Genomic DNA, 20,052 nt, shown 5'->3' with positions numbered 1-20,052 from the left:
GTACTATGTAATGTGAAGGGAATCATTGCCAATCTAGCTGTGCGAGATCCATTGGAGATGAGCAACTATAACATGATAGAATTATTTTATTAAGATGTAAAGTGAGGTAGTTGATTTGGAGACTAGGGTGCTGAATCTTAATAAAGGAAACGATGAAGATAGGAGGCATGGATTGGCCTTGATAGATAGGGGAGAGTTACCGAAAGGGATGACAGTGGAGAGGTAATGACAAACATTCAAGGGTGATGAGCTGCAACAATCCTGTCCAGCATAAAAGCAAAATGGGTTGGAGGGCCAAGCCGTAGTAGACAAAGGAAATTAGAGGTGATCACAGGTTAGTAACCAGGGGACTCCGCACTGAGAGAGAGATGATCACAGGTTAGTAACCAGGGGACTCCGCACTGAGAGAGAGATGATCACAGGTTAGTAACCAGGGGACACCGCACAGTGAGAGAGATGATTACAGGTTAGTAACCAGGGGACTCCGCACAGTGAGAGAGATGATCACAGGTTAGTAACCAGGGGACACCGCACTGTGAGAGAGATGATCACAGGTTAGTAACCAGGGGACACCGCACTGTGAGAGAGATGATCCCAGGTTAGTAACCAGGGGACACCGCACTGTGAGAGAGATGATCACAGGTTAGTAACCAGGGGACACCGCACTGTGAGAGAGATGATGAGAGAGATGAACTTCGGATCATTCGGGAGGCAGAGGGGGTCATAGATCGGAGCTATAGGGAAGTAGTAACTCCAAAGATGGCAGATAGATGGGTGACAGTGAGGGGGACTGGGAGGAAGCAGCCAGTGCAGGGACCCCCTGTGGTCGTTCCCCTCAAGAACAAGTATACCGTTTTGGATACTTGTGGGGGGGACGACTTACCAGGGGTAAGTAACGGGGCTCAGGCCTCCGGCACGGAGCCTGTCCCCGCTACTCAGAAGGGAAGGGTGGAGAAGAGCAGAGCAATAATAATTGGGGACTCGATAGTTCGGGGCACAGATAGGCGGTTTTGTGGGAACGAGAGAGACTCACGTTTGGTATGTTGCCTCCCAGGTGCAAGGGTACGTGATGTCTCTGATCGTGTTTTCCGGGTCCTTAAGGGGGAGGGGGAGCAGCCTGAAGTCGTGGTCCACATTGGCACCAATGACATAGGTAGGAGGAGGGCTGAGGATGTTAGACAGGCTTTTAGGGAGCTAGGTTGGAAGCTCAGAGTTAGAACGAACAGAGTTGTTGTCTCTGGTTTGTTACCCGTGCCACGTGATAGAGAGTCGAGGAATAGGGAGAGAGAACAGTTAAATGCGTGGCTACAGGGATGGTGCAGGAGGGAGGGATTTCGGTACTTGGATAACTGGGGTTCTTTCTGGGGAAGGTGGGACCTCTATAAACAGGATGGTCTGCACCTGAACCTGAGGGGCACCAGTATCCTTGGGGGGAGGTTTGCTAGTGCTCTTGGGGGGGGTTTAAACTAACTCTGCAGGGGCATGGGAACCCAGACTGTAGCTTTAGAGTGCAGGACCTGGAGTGTAGGGAGGTTAGGAATATGGCATCAATCTTAAAGGAGGGTGCCTGTAAACAGAAGAGTGGCTTGAAGTGTGTATACTTTAATGCCAGAAGTATACGAAATAAGGTAGGTGAACTCGCAGCGTGGGTTGGTACCTGGGACTTCGATGTTGTGGCTATTACGGAGACGTGGCTAGATCAGGGACAGGATTGGCTGTTGCAGGTTCCAGGGTTTAAATGTTTTAGTAGGGTCAGAGGTGGGGGCAAAAGAGGGGGGGGTGTGGCTTTGCTTGTCAAAGATAGTATTACAGCGGTGGAAAGGAAGATGGACGAAGATTTGCCATCTGAGGTAGTTTGGGTTGAGGTTAGGAATAGGAGAGGTGAGGTCACCCTGTTAGGAGTCTTTTACAGGCCTCCTAATAGTCCTAGAATCGTTGAAGAAAGGATTGCGAAGATGATTCAGGAGAAGAGTGACAGTAATAGGGTGATTGTTATGGGAGACTTTAACTTTCCTGATATTGATTGGGAAAGCTATAGCTCAAGTTCGTTAGATGGGTCAGTGTTTGTGCAATGTGTGCAGGAGAGTTTCCTGACACAATATGTAGATAAGCCAACAAGAGGTGAGGCCATACTGGATTTGGTCTGGGTAACGAACCAGGCCAGGTATTAGAACTAGAGGTAGGTGAGCACTTTGGGGACAGTGACCACAATTCGGTGATTTTTACTCTAGTGATGGAGAGGGATAAGTGTGTACTACAGGGCAAGAGTTATAGCTGGGGGCAGGGAAATTATGATGCGTTGAGGCATGACTTAGGATGTGTGGATTGGAAAAGTAGATTCCAAGGCATGAGTGTAATTGATATGTGGAACTTGTTCAAGGAGCAACTATTGAGTGTCCTTGATAAGTACGTACCTATCAGGCAGGGAGGAAAGGGTCGTGTGAGGGAGCCGTGGTTTAATAAGGAGTTGGAATCCCTTGTTAAATGGAAGAGGGCGGCCTTTGTAAAGATGAGGCGTGAAGGTTCAATAGGGGCGATTGAGAGTTATAAGGTAGCCTGGAAGGACCTGAAGAGAGAGCTAAGAGCAGCAAGGAGGGGACATGAAAGGTCCTTAGTTGGTAGGATTAGGGAAAACCCTAAGGCTTTCTATAGGTATGTTAGGAATAAAAGAATGACTAGGGAAGGAATAGGTCCAATCAAGGATAGCAATGGGAAGTTGCGTGTGGAGGCTGAAGAGATTGGGGAGGCGCTGAATGAATACTTTTCGTCAGTATTCACTCAGGAACAGGACATTGTTGTCGATATGAATACTGAGGCACGAATAAGTAGAATGGATGGCTTTGAGATATGTAGAGAAGAGGTGTTGGAAATTCTGGCAAGGGTGAAAATAGATAAGTCCCCTGGGCCTGATGGCATTTATCCTAGGATTCTCTGGGAAGCAAGGGAGGAGATTGCAGAGCGATTGGCCTTGATTTTTGTGTCCTCTTTGTCGACAGGAGTAGTGCCAGAGGACTGGAGGCTAGCAAACGTGGTTCCCTTGTTCAAGAAGGGGAGTAGGGATAATCCTAGTAACTATAGGCCAGTGAGTCTCACTTCTGTTGTGGGCAAAGTCTTAGAGAGAATTGTAAGGGATAGGATTTATACACATCTGGATAAGAATGATGTGATCAAGGATAGTCAGCATGGTTTTGTGAAGGGCAGGTCGTGCCTCACAAACCTTATTGAATTCTTTGAGAAGGTGACTAAGGAGGTAGATGAGGGGAAAGCGGTAGATGTGGTATATATGGATTTTAGTAAGGCGTTTGATAAGGTCCCCCATGGTAGGCTACTGCAGAAAATACAGAGATATGGCATTGAGGGTGAGTTGGAGGTTTGGATTAGGAATTGGCTCTCTGGAAGAAGACAGAGGGTAGTAGTTGATGGCAAAGGTTCATCTTGGAGTGCCGTCACTAGCGGTGTTCCGCAAGGATCTGTTTTGGGACCATTGCTGTTTGTCATTTTTATAAATGACCTGGAGGAAGGGTTAGAAGGTTGGGTGAGCAAGTTTGCGGATGATACGAAAGTCGGAGGAGTTGTAGACAGTGAGGAAGGATATGGCAGGTTACAGCGGGATATAGAGAAGCTGCAGAGCTGGGCAGAAAGGTGGCAAATGGAGTTCAATGTAGCTAAGTGTGAAGTGATTCACTTTGGTAAGAGTAATAAAAAGATGGATTACTGGGCTAATGGTAGACTACTTGGTAGTGTGGAAGAGCAGAGGGATCTTGGTGTCCATGTACACAGATCTCTGAAAGTTGCCACCCAGGTAAATAGTGCAGTGAAGAAGGCATATGGCGTACTGGCTTTTATTGGTAGAGGAATTGAGTTCCGGAGTCCTGAGGTCATGCTGCAGTTGTATAAGACTCTGGTGCGGCCGCATCTGGAATATTGTGTGCAGTTTTGGTCGCCATACTATAGGAAGGATGTGGAGGCACTGGAACGGGTGCAGAGGAAGTTTACCAGGATGTTGCCTGGTATGGTAGGAAAATCCTATGAGGAAAGGCTGAGGCACTTGGGGTTGTTTTCATTGGAGAAAAGAAGGTTTAGGGGTGATTTGATAGAGGTGTACAAGATGATTAGGGGGTTAGATCGGGTTGACAGTGAGAACCTTTTTCCACGTATGGAGTCAGCTATTACAAGGGGGCATAGCTTTAAATTAAGGGGGGGTAGATATAGGACTGATGTTAGGGGTAGGTTCTTCACTCAGCGAGTCGTAAGTTCATGGAATGCCCTGCCAGTAGCAGTAGTGGACTCTCCCTCTTTATGGGTATTTAAGCGGGCATTGGATAGGTATATGGAGGATAGTGGGTTAGTGTAGGTTAGGTGGGCTTTGATCGGCGCAACATCGAGGGCTGAAGGGCCTGTACTGCGCTGTATTCTTCTATGTTCTATGTTCTATGATCACAGGTTAGTAACCAGGGGACTCCGCACTGTGAGAGAGATGGTCACAGGTTAGTAACCAGGGGACTCCGCACAGTGAGAGAGATGATCACAGGTTAGTAACCAGGGGACACCGCACAGTGAGAGAGATGATCACAGGTTAGTAACCAGGGGACACCGCACTGAGAGAGAGATGATCACAGGTTAGTAACCAGGGGACTCCGCACTGAGAGAGAGATGGTCACAAGGCAGTAACCAGGGAACACCACACTGTGAGGGAGATGGTCACAGGTTAGTAACCAGGGAACACCGCACTGAGAGAGAGATGATCACAGGTTAGTAACCAGGGGACACCGCACAGTGAGAGAGATGATCACAGGTTAGTAACCAGGGAATACTGCACTGAGAGGGAGATGATCACAGGTTAGTAACCAGGGGACACCGCACTGTGAGAGATGATCCCAGGTTAGTAACCAGGGGACACCGCATTGTGAGGGAGATGATCCCAGGAAACTCCGCAGTTTGAGGGAGATGATCCCTGGGAACACCGCACTATGCGGGGAGATGATCCCAGGAAACACTGCACTGTGAGGGAGATGATCCCAGGGAACACCAAACTGAGAGAGATGATCCCATTTTTTCCAGTGGAGCATCAAATCTCAATTCTATTCTAACTTTAAGATGGACATAAAATGTCATAATGGCATTATTTAAAGATAGCTGGGAGAGGTCTCCCTGTAGAGCTGGTCAAATGCAGCATCACCAAAGTGGATATGAGCTTGATCTTGGTTCTGAGATATGCTGAGCACAGTGCCTGCTGCATTTCTTCCACTGAAATGATGATTAGAGTTCAAAACTGTGATTGGCTCAAAGCTGCTGGGTTGTTAGGTAGATTGGTAGGTAAATGTAAATTGGCTTTAGGGGAGGATTGGAGAGCTTTAACAAGCTAACATTTGACATTTGTCCTCACAGCTGATCTGTTATGAAGCCCAGTGAAGTTGGAAGTACTGTACTTATCCTTTTCAGCACTTAAATGCTTGGTGACTATCTAACTGGATTACACTGTTTTTTTTTCAGGTTTAGTCATGTTCAGAATAGCTACCTTTTATTGCTTTTCTCCAAACTTGCCCTGTTTAATGAGCTGTTATTTTCACCCAGATTTTGTTGCTACAAATATATGTGGAAAAATGCTCCCAAAACAAGCATATTTTAAAACATCAGCTTAAGAAAAATGGCTTTAGATGTCAGGTTTGGCTTAGCAGGATCGCTATATTTTGAACCAGAGAGGACAAAGGACAACTCCACGCACAGGAGGCCACCATCTAGTCTGCATCATCTCAGATGCAATCTTTTAAGGTTCAATACTGAACCAAGGCTCCATTTTCCCTAGTCGGAGGACATGAAAGATTCTGTTACCCTACTTGAGAAAGGACAGGCGAGTTGCATGGTGTCATGGCCGATATGCATTGTTCAGCTTGTTTTCACTAACTAGGGTGCTCACTGCATTTTCCTCCATTACCCTGGGTGACTTCAGAAACATTTCAAGGGTGTAAAATATTTTTGCATGTACCAAAGTCACAAAAAGTGCTCGATAAATTCAAGTATTTCTCGTAAATAACTCGTGTTAGTCTACTCCATTTTCTGGGTATTTATAATAAGATGGTTTCTTACACCTTGCCCCTTAAAACCACCCCATGTCCTGTCTGATTTGCACTCCCAATCCTACATCTGGTGACCCCAATGCATGTGGTGGTACTGCAGCTTCTATTAAAATCTGCTGCTGTAAGAAAACTAGAAATTGGAAACCTGCACCAACTTCAACAACTGCGAATGGTTCTGCTCAGTGATTTCAGCTGAGGGTATTTGTGAGCTGGTGTTCTTTACAAAAGAAAAGAGGAATTGTGGAAAACCGACCTTCACATAGTTTGGTACATGGAAAATTCACCTGTGACATTGTCTTTTTATAAAGGTATGCCTTTGGACCCCGCGTTGAAGGAACCACCAGACTTCACGCATGTAGTAATAATAAAATTCGAGGCTGAAACTGTTGGCACACCTAGCTTAGGGCAAAAGAAAGTACTGAGGCGGCGGTCCATAATGAAGGGAGAGCACTCCAACGTCCCTAAGGAGAAGGAGATGTTTACAGAGTCAGAGAACCAGGATGAAACACAGAGCCAGAAAAAGTCTAAATTACAGGACTCTACAGGAGAGGGGATAATTAAAAAGAAGCAGGAGAGGAATCGGGTGGTGAAACGAGTCTCAATTGCTCCCATTGAACCCATATCAAATACTGAAGTCACTCAACCTCGCCTAGTAACTACATCAAGTACCAGTAAAGCAGGTCTACCTCTTCCGAATGAGCAAGAGAAGGCAACATCTATAGAACCTAGTGAGAAAACCCAGATGGTTCCAGTAGGTCAGTGATGCACCTCTTTCTCCATAGATCAAGTTGTTTAGACACTGTGTCAGAGTCTCAGATGAAATACAAACGTGCAGGTCCAGCAGTAGCTGTGAAGAAAAACAGAGTTCATGTTTCAAATTTGATATGACTCAAAATGGTAACTCTGTTGCTCTCTCCACAGATGCTGCCAGAATTGCTGAGTTTCTCCAGCAATTTCTGTTTTTATTTCTGATTTGTAGTATTATTTTTTACTCGGTGAGCTGAATCTGCTAAGGAAAGTAACAACTTTTTTTCAATTTTCCTTTCAAAAACTAACACTTCTGGTGACTACTAACAAGCTTCTTATGAACCTTTGTGTATGAGACACCTGGGTGACAATTATGAGTCTTCAGCATCCCATTCAAAGTATGAAGAGATCATGCACTAAATGTCCAGGAAACTCCTAACTCAGAGAGCTGTAACTGTGTCCTGTTAGGATGTATAGTGTGACTTCGAACAGGCAGAGTTTTCCCATAAACTTGCATTAACCAAAAGCTCACTGATGACTTGGTGTATGTGGACAACAGGGTATCTGCCTCAGAACGGCAGCTCCTGGTCTGGGCCCTGTCGATCCAGCTGGGGCAGTAATACACTTCACTACTGTGTCACTAGATTGGGAGGGAGCTCTCTGTGGCCCCCACAAGTCCCTGTTTCCAAGAGACCACAACTGTGAAATCAGAACGTATAGCACAGGACCAGGCCCTTTGGCCCACGATGTTGTGTTGGACATCACTTGTAGGGATCTAGAGAGTAACAAGGAAACATGCGCAGGTAGCTGACCAATTAAGGACAGGTCACCTCTAACCAGTAAGAGCCTCAGTAACTCCTGTTGTGGCTGGATGAGAAGCCATTGTCCTGGGGTCAAGCTGATCCTACTTCTAAACAGCTTTGGAGCTACAGGGCATCTGTGATATAAGGAGCGTGAAATATTACATTACTCTTTTAATCATTTCTGTGTCTGTCTGTCTCTTGTTATGGACCAGGCCAGACCCCCTCAAAACATTTCAGGAAAGTAGCCCAGACCCTAACTCTGCTAGTTGTTTGCAGCAGGTGTGAAGGGGGTATTTCAGGAGGGATACAACTGGCCCAGATACTTAGTTTCAAACAAGACAGAATTTATTTGCAGAGTACCAAATGAAACACAAACAAAGGAGAACAGAATAGAGAATAGCAATTCTGGTTTCCTTCCTATTTGAAAAGATGTTGTGAAACTTGAAAGGGTTCAGAAAAGATTGACAAGGATGTTGCAGGGTTGGAGGATTTGAGCTATAGGGAGAGGTTGAACAGGCTAGGGTTGTTTTCCCTGAGGGGTGACCTTATAGTGGTTTATAAAATTATGAGGGGCATGGATAGGGGAAATAGGCAAGGTCTTTTCCCTGGGGTTGGTGGAGTCCAGAACTAGAGGGCATAGGTTTAGGGTGAGAGGGAAAAGATATAAAAGAGACCTAAGGGGCAACATTTTCACACAGAGGGTGGTACGTGTATGGAATGAGCTGCCAGAGGAAGTGGTGGTGGCTGGTACAATTGCAACATCTAAGAGGCATTTGGATGGGTATATGAATAGGAAGGGTTTGGAGGGATATGGGCCGGGTGCTGGCAGGTGGAACTAGATTGGGTTGGGATATCTGGTCGGCATGGACGGGTTGGACCGAAGGGTTCTGTTTCCATGCTGTACATCTCTATGACTCTACCTGAAAACCCAACAGACAATCCCAATTTAATGATCCTGTTCCAAATACTCGCAACAATCCCCATAAACATCCCTTGGCACAAAAGGGACAATCAAACACAGGGCCTCACTGGGGAGAGAGAGAGAGAGAGAGAGAGAGGTGGTAGAGGGATTCAGCATGGAGCACCTTCTTCCCATGGAGCTGATTCTTTGGCCAGAAGCCTGGAAAAAAAAACTGACTGCCTGCTAAAACCAATCCAGAGTAAAGCTGAGCTGGGAGAACTGGCCAATCCCCTTTGTTTGTACAATGGTTTTTCTAAACTTGAAAGCCTTTTGCCTGAGGCAGTGCCTGTCAGCTATAATCAAATTGGCCCTAAACCCCGTCCAAACAGACATCTCAGCAACTCTGCCTCGTACAACCCTTTTGAGAAGAAAAGCCAAGGGCAACGTGACCTTGTTAAAGGAGCAGCATGGTCATACTCTGTTTTGAACGTTGGTGGTGGAACATGGGACAGTGCTCAACACAGGCTTTCATTTTACCAGTATTTCATTAAAGCAGCCTCTGCAGTATAGACAAGAGTTGAGAAAGGGATCATGTGTGAGGAGGAGACAGACTCAAATGGTCACAAATATTGAGGTTGCTTGTGTGTTTCTTCTCTAGGTGTCAGTCTAATGCAATGTCCCTAAGCCAAGTAATGTTTCCTCCAGAAATATACTTTCATTCCTAAAATTTATAAAAAGTATTCATGTGATCATCCAACCTCAACAGTGTGTCTGTGTGTGTCTATGTCTGTGTGTGGGTGTGTGTCTATGTCTGTCTGTGTGTGTGTGTGTGTGTGTGTGTGTGTGTGAGAGAGACACTTTGCTTGCATTTGTATTCAGTGTTGATGATGTACATTACATGTCAAATATATGGACTTTCTTCAGTTTCCAGACCCAGAGGGTGACCACATCTCTTATTCCCACAGGAACAGCCTCTTTGCTGAGGCAGCCAGTCTAGTGTTGACCCTGTGGTTGTGCTATTCACAATGCATTAGCTCTCGCTCTCTCTCTCTCTTTTTCTCTCTCTCTCTCTCTGTCCATCTGTCTGCCTGCCTACAGGAAATGAAGTATTAAAAGGACCAATTTTGGAGAATAATCGGGGAGCATTGCTGAGCCGCTGTATATCCATGCCACTGGATATTTCTGGTAAGACCAGGGACAACATTTCGACAATATATACAGCAGTATCTTCAAAAGTGCATCCAGATTACATCATTTAAAGACATTCTCAGATTTTAATTTTAATATTCTAAGAACCAAACTGAAATTCATTTATGGAATTTGCAGATAGTATAGCTGTATCTGCTCAGAATGAAATCCTGCACTTTCTAGTTGATCTATTAAAGGGGAATGTCACATTGTTAGCTATTTTAAACTGTTTTCTTATTCTGTCCGTCCTCTGTCTCCCAACATTCCCCCTCTATCTACTTCCCTCCTCTCTCTCCCACAACCTACCCTCCTGCTCCTTGACCTTCCCTTTGTTTCCTCACAACACCTCCCTACTCCTGTACCGGGCCAATCTGTTCCTCCCTATCCCTGCATTGATTATTGACTGTTCTCTCGAACAGTGATGCCAGGTAATAATCTGGTGAAAGATTGATTTCGCTGAACATATAGTGAATGTTGTGCAGCGAATGAATTGCAGTTCATTCCATTTCACAACTCGAGGGTTGTAACGGCATGTTTTACTGGCCTTTCAGGGATACAAAAAGGAGTTTGCTCAGACTTCGACATGGCCTATGAAAGAGGGAGGATTTCATCATCCTTACAAGAGGAAAGTCCAGTGAGCTCCATGCCCCTAAGCAGAGTAAGATTATATTATTTCAACTTGCCTATAAATAAAGGACACTTGTGGGCTATTGCCACCTCCGTGGTCAGCTATGTCATTGTTTTGCTCTTGGTTCAGTTTGTGATCTTTGTGCCTTGGGAACATTACATTGCAATTTTTCCTATGTCACATCGCACGCTGGCTCAGATTGGCTCTTTGTAATTGTTGTGAGTAAGGATTGTTCACTCTCTGAAGCTGGGCTTTTGTTGTTGAGTTAGCAAACAGTGCTGCAAACACTGATGCTGTGTCACAGTGAAACCTGAAGATGTGTGACCTGAGATGTTGCTCTTTCTCACTGTGGAAATTCCACAGGCTACAACACCGTCACTGGGCTCAGGACATGAGCTCTGAAGCTGTCTGTGCCAGTGTTTGTGTGGCTAGTGAAAGGTCACATTTCGTTGAAGAGGTTCTAAAGCTGACTTCTGGCAAAATTCTTCCTTCTGGACATTTTAGAACTCTATCCTCAGCTGAACTCTGCTCATGTCCTGCTGGGAGCTTATTGATTTCTTTCATTCATGAGGTGTGGATGTTGTTGGTCGGGTCAGGGGGGCGGGGGCGGGGGGGCGGTGGTTTCCAGCATCTTCACTGAGCGACACTGAAGGATTGGTGATACATTTCCAAACCAGGATGGTGAGTGGCTTAGAGGGGAGCTTGCAGCCAGTGGTGTTCAAATGTATCTGCTGCCCTTGTAGGTGGGAGAGGTTGGGGGTTTGGAAGGTGTTGTGGAAAGTGCTTTGATGCGTTACTGCACCCAGGCAAGTAGAGAGTATTCTGACGTCTTAGCTGAGAAATGGTTTCATACACAACAGTTACAAACATACAAACATAGGAACATAAGAGCCAGAAGCTGTCATGGGCAATTCAGCCCTTTGAGCCCGTTCTGCCATTTAGCGTGATTATGGCTGATTTTATCCTGGTCCTAACTCCACTTTCCTGCCTGCTCCCCACAGCCCTTTATCCTGCTTTTCATCAGAAACATTTCTATTTCTTTCTTGAGGCTATTGATTGATTCTGCTTCCACTGCACTCTGGGGCAGTAAGTTCCATGGATTTATAACCCTTGGAGAGAAGTAGTTTCTCCTGATCTCAGTTTATACCTACCTCCTCTCATTCTGTACCTGATCTACCTTATCAATCCCCTTTAGTATTCTACATGCCTCATTCAGATCCCCCTCATTCTTATGACCTCCATCAAGTAGAAGCCCAAGCTATTGAACCACTCCTTGTATGACAACCATTCATGACTGGAATCAACCCGATGAACCTTCTCTGAACTGCCTCCAGTCCCACCACATCCTTCCTCAAATTGTGAAACTTGAAAGGGTTCAGAAAAGATTTAGAAGGATGTTGCCAGGGTTGGAGGACTTAAGCTATAGACAGAGGCTGAATGGACTGTGGCTGTTTTCCCTGGAGCGTCGGAGGCCTTATAGAGGTTTATAAAATCATGAAAGGCATGGGTAGGATAAATATACAAGGTCTTTTCCCTAGAGTGGGTGAGTCCAGGGCACAGGTTTAAGGTGAGAGAGGAAAGATTTACAAGGGACCTAAGAGGCAACCTTTTTACGCAGAGGGTGGCACGTGTATGGAGTGAGCTGCCAGAGGAAGTGGTGGAGGGTGGTACAATTACAGCTTTTAAAAGACATCTGGAGGGGTATATTAATAGAAAGGTATGGAGGAATGTGGGCCAAGTATGGAGGGATGTTGGCAAATGGGACTCGATTAGGTTAAGATATCTGGTTGGCATGGACGAGTTGGACTGAAGGATCTGTTTCCATGCCGTACATCTCCAAGACTCAAGAGGGGACCAAACCTGGGTACAGTACTTCAGGTATGAACTCCCCAGAGCGTTATATAATTGTAGCCACACTTCTATAATCCAGTCCCTTTACAATAAATGCCAGGATTCCATTTGCCTTTCTTGCTATTTGCTGCCTTCTCTGGGATTTCATCCAAGAAGTTGTTATTTTTGAAACAGCCTGGAAATTAACAGTCTGCATCCCACCTACAATGTGGAAACAGGCCCTTCAACCCAACAGGTCCACATCAACCCTCCTGAAGAGTAACCCATCTCTACTCATTCCCCTACCCATTCACTCTACATTTACCCCTGACTAATCACCTCACCTACACATCCCAGAACACAATGGGCAATATAGTACGGCCAATCCACCCTGACCTGCACATCCCTGGACATTACGGGGACAATTTAGTACGGCCAATCCACCCTGACCTGCACATCCCTGGACATTACGGGGACAATTTAGTACGGTCAATCCACCCTGACCTGCACATCCCTGGACATTACGGGGACAATTTAGTACAGCCAATCCACCCTAATCTACACATCCCTGGGCACTATGGGGACAATTTAGCACGGCCAATCCATCCTAACCACATCTTTTGTATGTGGGAGGGATCCAGAACAGAATGTGCAAACTCCACACAGTCAGGCACCTGAGGCTGGAATCGAACTGTAGTCCCTGGTCACATGGGGCAGCAGTGCTAACCACTGAGCCACCATGCCATCCTGCCTGACATTTTATCACTGTCATGATTCCAGTTTCTATATTGTTCATCACCAAGTGTTCTCTAACTTTGTATGTTCACTGTCACAAAGCTTCTCCTCCTTCTAAAAGCTGTTCCTTCTTTACAGGGATACTGTGTCCTTGATTTTTCTTTTCCAGTGGGGTCCTAAAACAGCTCCTGCTTCGAAACAGCGGAATTGGTGCAGAGCCGGAAGGGTTTACTGAGAGACTTTTGGTTGGATGTAAAGAAATGAGACTTCAGATGTCAGGCTTTATGTTTGAGAAGTGACCTGTATAATGGAAGGGGAGTGGTCAGTCCTCTGCGTGTGCGTTTGCAGGAAAGGTTGCTGCGGTGCTGATTCTAGCTTGTGTGTGATCTGAGGTCACAAGAGCCAACTCCAGTGCCTCAGCTGCTGTGCTGGTCCCTCAGTGTCACCTGTACATTGCATAAACACCAGTGTTGGCAGACAGATTGTCAACCACTCTTTACCGAACTGTAAGTTTTCCATTTTGGGCTAATTGCTCAGTGTTATAAAAGGAGTGAAACTGTGCTGCTGAGCCTTCCCCTGCCTTTGTCATCTTGGGAGTTTTATTTGAGGGTTGGAGGTGGGCAAGCGTTGTCGGTATTGCTTTCTCTTTGCACAAAAACAGTGAACAACCAGGCCGTTCTGCCCCTCTAAGGTTGCTGACAGCGAGCTCTGATCAAGGACTGAGAACAGTTTGCACAGAATGTCGCACCTTCTGAGAGGCCCTGAGGGAAAGGGAAAACAATGGCTGCGAGGGGCCATGAGTGAAACGTTTGTGTTTGTGTTTCAGTCTGCACCACAGGAGACCAGGGAGCGTAAATCTGTGACAGTCGAGGAACATCCATCATGCGTGTACCTTTATACTGAGGATGATACAGATGAAGTCTATGGGATCAAGCATGTTGGGACTATTTTCGAGGAGGCGAAACAGGAGCTCCTGAAGCTATTACGTATTGAGGTGGGGACCTATTATTTCTTACTGACCATAAGATATGGTGTAGAAGTAGGCCGTTTGGCCCATCTGAGTAGCTCTGTCATTCAGTGTCATCACTGCCATGCCAGTACAGAAAACGTTGAAGTATTGTCAACTGCCGGAAGGATATTGATGAGCTTCATTGATTAGACAGATTGAGTTGTGACTTAAAGAGCAGAATTGGATAACAATCTGAAGGGAAACAGTTTGCAGGATTATTGGGAACAGGTCTGGAGAATGGAATTGCTCCTCAAGAGAGCCAGCATAAATGTAACAGCTTGAAACACCACCTTTTCTGCTGTAACTAACCTCTGATTGATGCTATTCATACTTTATCTTCTTTAATGGTTCCTCCATGTTCATAGATATCACTGAATCCCTACAGTGTGGAAACAGGCCATTTGGCCCAACAAGTCTGCACTGACCCTCCAAACAGTAACCCACCCAGATCCATTCCCCTATTCCTCTGCATTTACCCTGACTAATGCACCTAACCTACACATCCCTGAACACGATTGTAATTTAGCAATGCCAATTCACCCAAACCGCACAACCTTTGGACTGTGGGAGGAAACCCACGCAGACACGGGAGAATGTGCAAACTCCACACAGACAGTCACTCGAGACTGGAATTGAACCCGGGTCTCTGGCGTTGTGAGGCAGCAGTGCTAACCATTGAGCCACATACCGCCTGTTGTCACCTCTGGTGTGCCTAAGGTTCTGCCCTTGCATGCCTTGTCATTATTTTACGTTCTTGGGATTTGTGTTGTGATACTCAAGCACCATGCGAGATGCCAATGCTTAACTCAACCCAAATGTTCCAATGGCTGCTAGTGTCTGTGCATCATGGCTGCTAGTGTCTGTGTTTGTAATTTTTATTAATGACTTGGATGAGGGAGTCGAAGGGTGGGTCAGTAAATTTGCAGATGATATGAAGATAGGTGGAGTTGTGGACAGTGAGGAGGGCATTTGTCGTTTGCAAAGGGACTTGGATATGATGCAGAGCTGGGCTGAGGAGTGGCAGATGGAGTTCAACCCTGCCAAGTGTGAGGTTGTCCATTTTGGAAGGACAAATAAGAATGCGGAATACAGGGTTAATGGTAGGGTTCTTAGTCAGGTGGAGGAACAGAGGGATCTTGGGGTCTATGTACATAGATCTTTGAAAGTCGCCACTCAGGTGGATAGAGTTTGTAAGAAGGCCTATGGAGTATTATCGTTCATTAGCAGAGGGATTGAATTCAAGAGTCGTGAAGTGATGTTGCAGCTGTACAGGACTTTGGTTAGGCCACAGTTGGAGTACTATGTGCAGTTCTGGTCGCCTCACTTTAGGAAAGATGTGGAAGCTTTGGAGAGGGTGCAGAGAAGATTTACCAGGATGTTGCCTGGAATGGAGAATAGGTCGTACGAGGATATGTTGAGAGTTCTCGGCCTTTTCTCGTTGGAACGGCGAAGGATGAGGGGTGACTTGATAGAGGTTTATAAGATGATCAGAGGAATAGATAGAGTAGACAGTCAGAAACTTTTTCCCCGGGTACAACAGAGTGTTACAAGGGGACATAAATTTAAGGTAAAGGGTGGAAGGTATAGGGGAGATGTCAGGGGTGGGTTCTTTACCCAGAGAGTGGTGGGGGCATGGAATGCGCTGCCCGTGGGAGTGGTAGAGTCAGAATCATTGGCGACCTTTAAGCGGCATTTGGATAGGTACATGGATGGGTACTTAATCTAGGATAGAAGTTCGGCACAACATCGTGGGCCGAAGGGCCTGTTCTGTGCTGTATTGTTCTATGTTCTATCATCAAGTCAAAAGGTTTCTGTGCTTTTAATGCCACAATCCTGAATGCTCCTCTTGGCTTGCACTTCCAGACTACTCCTCTCTTATTGCAGTGCCCTCCTGGCTCAGAAAGGTCGAGCTTTTGTGTGTAGGTTGATCCCAGTCTGCCACTGAACCTGGTCTTCCCAAGGGCTCACCCGTTTCAGACCGAGATGAGGAGAAGTTGTTTCTCTGAGGGTGGAGAATCTGAGGAATTCTTTACCACAGAGAACTGTCGAGGATGGATCATTAAGTATTATCAGGGCTGAGATGGAGAGATTTTTAATCAGAAGGGAATCAAAGGGAAAAGGCGGGAAAGTGGAACTGAGGGTGATCAGATCAGCCATGACCTCATTGAATGATGAAGCAGACTCAATGGGCTGAAGGCCCATTTCTACATATTAAGAGTTTTATTGTCCTTTCCTGCACTGTTTCACCCTGTGCCTCAACCCTGTTACTTGCCCTGTGCTATTGCTGCCCTTGGTAAAGCCACCATAGTCCTATTGAACCATAAGGCTGCTGTCTCATCAGAGAAAGATGTAGTGATGGTCTAACCTGAGGGTCACCATACCTCAGACAAGGGGAGAGGTGAGAAGGAGTCCTTCATGGTAACCTCACCTCGTAGTCAACGCACAGCTACATCTTCTCCATTGCTGACCTTGGTCTGAACCTCTGTGTTTAATGGTTTCCTCTCCTTTTCTCCTAGGATCCATCTCTTCTCAACAACCGTGTCACCTTACACTATGCCAAACCTGGGAGTGTACTGGCCCGTCAGGGAGACCAGGTAGATGTAGTTACATGCCAGAGCATTGACAGTGCTGACTCATTGATTCCAATGGCAGAGACTGAACAAACAGCATTCACAACTGTGGAGCATCACTAAAGCACTCTGTCCCCAGTGAAATAGTTTTAGAATTTAGTCTCTGTTATAATGTAGTAAATGTAACAGCCAGTTTGTCTACAGCAGGGTCCCACATCGGCAACAAGACAAATGAGCTGTTTGCTGAAGGATAAGTAGCATGAGGATATTCCCTGTTTTTCTTTAAATGGTGTCCTGGAGGCCTCGGTATAATGTCTTGATTGAAAGGCAATGGCTCTGACTGCACAGCAGTCCACCTGTATTGCAGTCATGTATCTGCGATGGGATTTGAACCCACCCCCACCCCCCCCACCGTAATTGGTCTCTGGGTGTGGGTGTTGCTGCAAACTCTGCACTTGTTGCCTCACCTTCATTGCTTTTGAAGTAAGTGCCTTTCAGAGGCCTGTTAACTGTGACTTGGAGTGACATTTAGGTCACACTGGGTAAGAACTTTTATGGCAATTGGTAGCAGTTGTCCTGGTTGCAGTCACTATCTTTCAGTTGCTGATTTTATTAATGTAATTTAAATCTCACTGGCTGCCTTGATTGGATTTCAACTCATCCCCACAGCCTGGCCATCGACTGTGCTAGTCCCGTGGTAATATCTGTCCTCCACCTCTTCCCCCAATTTGTAAGGTGAGAGTATTAATCACAGCCACCGTAGACATATTGATTCGTCTTGCTGGGCTGGTTGCCAAAGTCACAGATTTTAATCCAGACTTGTGTTGTGCATTAATGGGTTTTTAAGGTAAAGAGTTTGTCAGTGCAATAACTGTCATTCTGTCAACTATAAAATGGAAGCTGGTCGTGTGCCCAGGTTGATTGTATGATAATAGCCTTGTTCCTCCTGGAAGCATGGTGAAATGTGTTGTAATCTCTCCTGAATGCAGGATGTCAGTTTGCATTTTGTGCTGTCGGGCTGCCTGCATGTTTACCAGCGAATGATTGACAAGGAGGACGATGTGTGCCTGTTTGTGACTCACCCTGGAGAAATGGTGGGCCAGCTTGCTGTCCTGACCGGTGAGCCACTGATCTTCACCGTCAAAGCAAACCGTGACTGCATCTTCCTTAAGATCTCCAAATCGGATTTCTATGAGTGAGTATAAGCAGGTGTTGCCTGTCTCGGTTCTGTGTCCTGAGCTTTGTGCAGGGTTTGTGTGAGTGGGAAATGTCCAAATGTCCTTAATAATCATAGGATCCTGAGTGTGGTAAAAAGCCAAACGACCCATCAAATCCACACCAACCCTCCAAAGAGCATCCCACCGATCCTATCCTATCCAATCCCTGGGACCCTGTATTTTCCATGCAGATCCACCTAACTTGCACACCTTTGGACTGTGGGAGGAAGCTGGAGCACCTGAAAAAAAAACCCATTGATACATGGAGACAATGTGCAAACTCCACACAGTCACCCAACAGTAGAATCAAACCGCAGTTCCTTGCATTATGAGACAGCACTGCTAACCACTGAGCCACCGTGCCACCCCCTCTTTACCATGTGCTGTTGTGCACTTAGCTTTGATGCAAGTTCCAGGAAGTGTGTGCATTGTCACCTGGACAGCCTTTTTGCAGGGCTTTTAGCCTTCGGGTTTGATGCTGGGATAATGCCTGCCTAACTGGCTACATTAAATGTGGAAACGTCTAGTGTTTTAAGTAAATGTCCCAAGCTTCCATCCCTAATTGCCCTTGAGCTGAGTAACTTGTTAACCTGTTTCAGAGAGTATTTAAGAGTCACTCCTATTTCTGTGGGTCTAGAGTCACATGTTGGCCAGACCAAGGAAGGATATCTTCTCAAAAGTGCGTTTGTGATCCAGATGAGCTTTTGTATCAGTCGACAATGGTTACATTTTCACCATTAAGTTTATAGTTTTTCCAATGCATTTAACTTTCACCAGATCAGATGCCACAGTGGAATTTGAGCTTGTGTCCTCCACATCAGTTTGGGGGATTATTATTCTAGTGGCATTACCATCTCACCACCGGGCATCCCAAACCCGGCCATGGGCAAGGTATAACTGGGTAGGAAACTGTGGGCAGGGGTGTTTGACCAACCCTTCAATGTGGCTAATTGGAATAGCTGTCCTTCTGACTCTGCCAAAGATGTTTCACAGCTTGTGGAGTAGTTTTCTCCCCCAGGTTGTTATACAGGCAGCTCTCTTGAGTAGAACAGGCAGATACCTCCCAGCTTCCTTGTGTGAGATATTCCTGGCTCATCTGTTTAAATGCAAATAATCTGGTCAGTATATTAGTGCCACATTTATACCTTTATTCCTGAACGGCTTTGTTTAAAAAGAGAGGTGTGTGGGTATATTTTCCCTCGTATGTATGTAGAGTGAATGATGATCTGTGTACATGTGCAGCATTGATAGGCAGCCTGATTGCTGTTGATGGAAACAGTTGCTACGTGTATGGAATGAGCTGCCAGAGGAAGTGGTGGAGGCTGGTACAATTGCAACATTTAAGAGGCATATAGATTGGCGCATGAATAGGAAGGGTTTGGAGGGATATGGGTTGGGTGCTGGCAAATGGGACGAAATTAGATTAGGATATCTGGTCAGCATAGACGAGTTGGACACCATTGTGCTACTGAGACTTTATAAAGCTCTGGTTAGGCCCCATTTGGAGTACTGTGTCCAGTTTTGGTCCCCACACCTCAGGAAGGACATACTGGCACTGGAACGTGTCCAGCGGAGATTCACACGGATGATCCCTGGAATGGTAGGCCTAACATATGAGGAACGGCTGAGGATCTTGGGATTGTATTCATTGGAGTTTAGAAGATTAAGGGGAGACTTAATAGAGACGTACAAGATAATACATGGCTTGGAAAGGGTGGATGCTAGGAAATTGTTTCCGTTAGGCGAGGAGACTAGGACCCGTGGACACAGCCTTAGAATTAGAGGAGGTAAATTCAGAACACAAGTGCGGAGACATTTCTTCAGCCAGAGAGTGGTGGGTCTGTGGAATTCATTGCCGCGGAGTGCAGTGGAGGCCGGGACGCTAAATGTCTTCAAGGCAGAGATTGATAGATTCTTGTTGTCTTGGGGAATTAAGGGCTACGGGGAGAATGTGGGTAAGTGGAGTTGAAGTACCCAGCAGCCATGATCGAATGGCGGAGTGGATCCGATGGGCCGAATGGCCTTACTTCCACTCCTGTGTCTTATGGTCTTATGGACTGGTTTGTTTCTGGGCTGTATATTTCTGTGACTATGACTCCATGACCCGGGTAATGTCTTGGAGACCTGGGCTCGAATCCCACCATAGTAAATGATGGAATTTGAACTCAATCAAACTCTGGAATTAAGTGTCTAATGATGATCATGCAATAATTTTTGACTGTCAGAAAAACCCATCTGGTTCACTAATGTCACTGAGGGAAGGAAACTGCTCTCCGTCCCGGTTTGGTCTATATGTGACTCCAGATCCACAGCTAGTTGACTCATTAAGCTGCCCTCTGGGTAATTC

The 20,052-nt window shown here is 46.0% G+C and overlaps 1 protein-coding gene across 9 annotated transcripts in view; it reads left to right on the top strand.

Annotated features, from left to right (window-relative positions):
* Positions 1–20,052, top strand: part of pnpla6 (patatin-like phospholipase domain containing 6) — a 224,021-nt gene that overhangs the window by 100,433 nt on the left and 103,536 nt on the right. For all 9 annotated transcript variants that reach the window (XM_072564052.1, XM_072564051.1, XM_072564054.1 and 6 more), the window contains 5 exons: positions 9,627–9,713; positions 10,268–10,374; positions 13,736–13,903; positions 16,435–16,512; positions 17,478–17,683. In XM_072564052.1, the coding sequence (XP_072420153.1) occupies positions 9,627–9,713; positions 10,268–10,374; positions 13,736–13,903; positions 16,435–16,512; positions 17,478–17,683 (646 nt within the window). The remainder of the gene's footprint in view (positions 1–9,626; positions 9,714–10,267; positions 10,375–13,735; positions 13,904–16,434; positions 16,513–17,477; positions 17,684–20,052) is intronic.

The sequence above is a fragment of the Chiloscyllium punctatum genome, chromosome 46 (assembly GCF_047496795.1).
Source record: "Chiloscyllium punctatum isolate Juve2018m chromosome 46, sChiPun1.3, whole genome shotgun sequence".
Classification (NCBI taxonomy): domain Eukaryota; kingdom Metazoa; phylum Chordata; class Chondrichthyes; order Orectolobiformes; family Hemiscylliidae; genus Chiloscyllium; species Chiloscyllium punctatum.
Note: the sequence above shows the minus strand (reverse complement) of the source record. Positions and strands in the feature narration are given on the sequence as shown.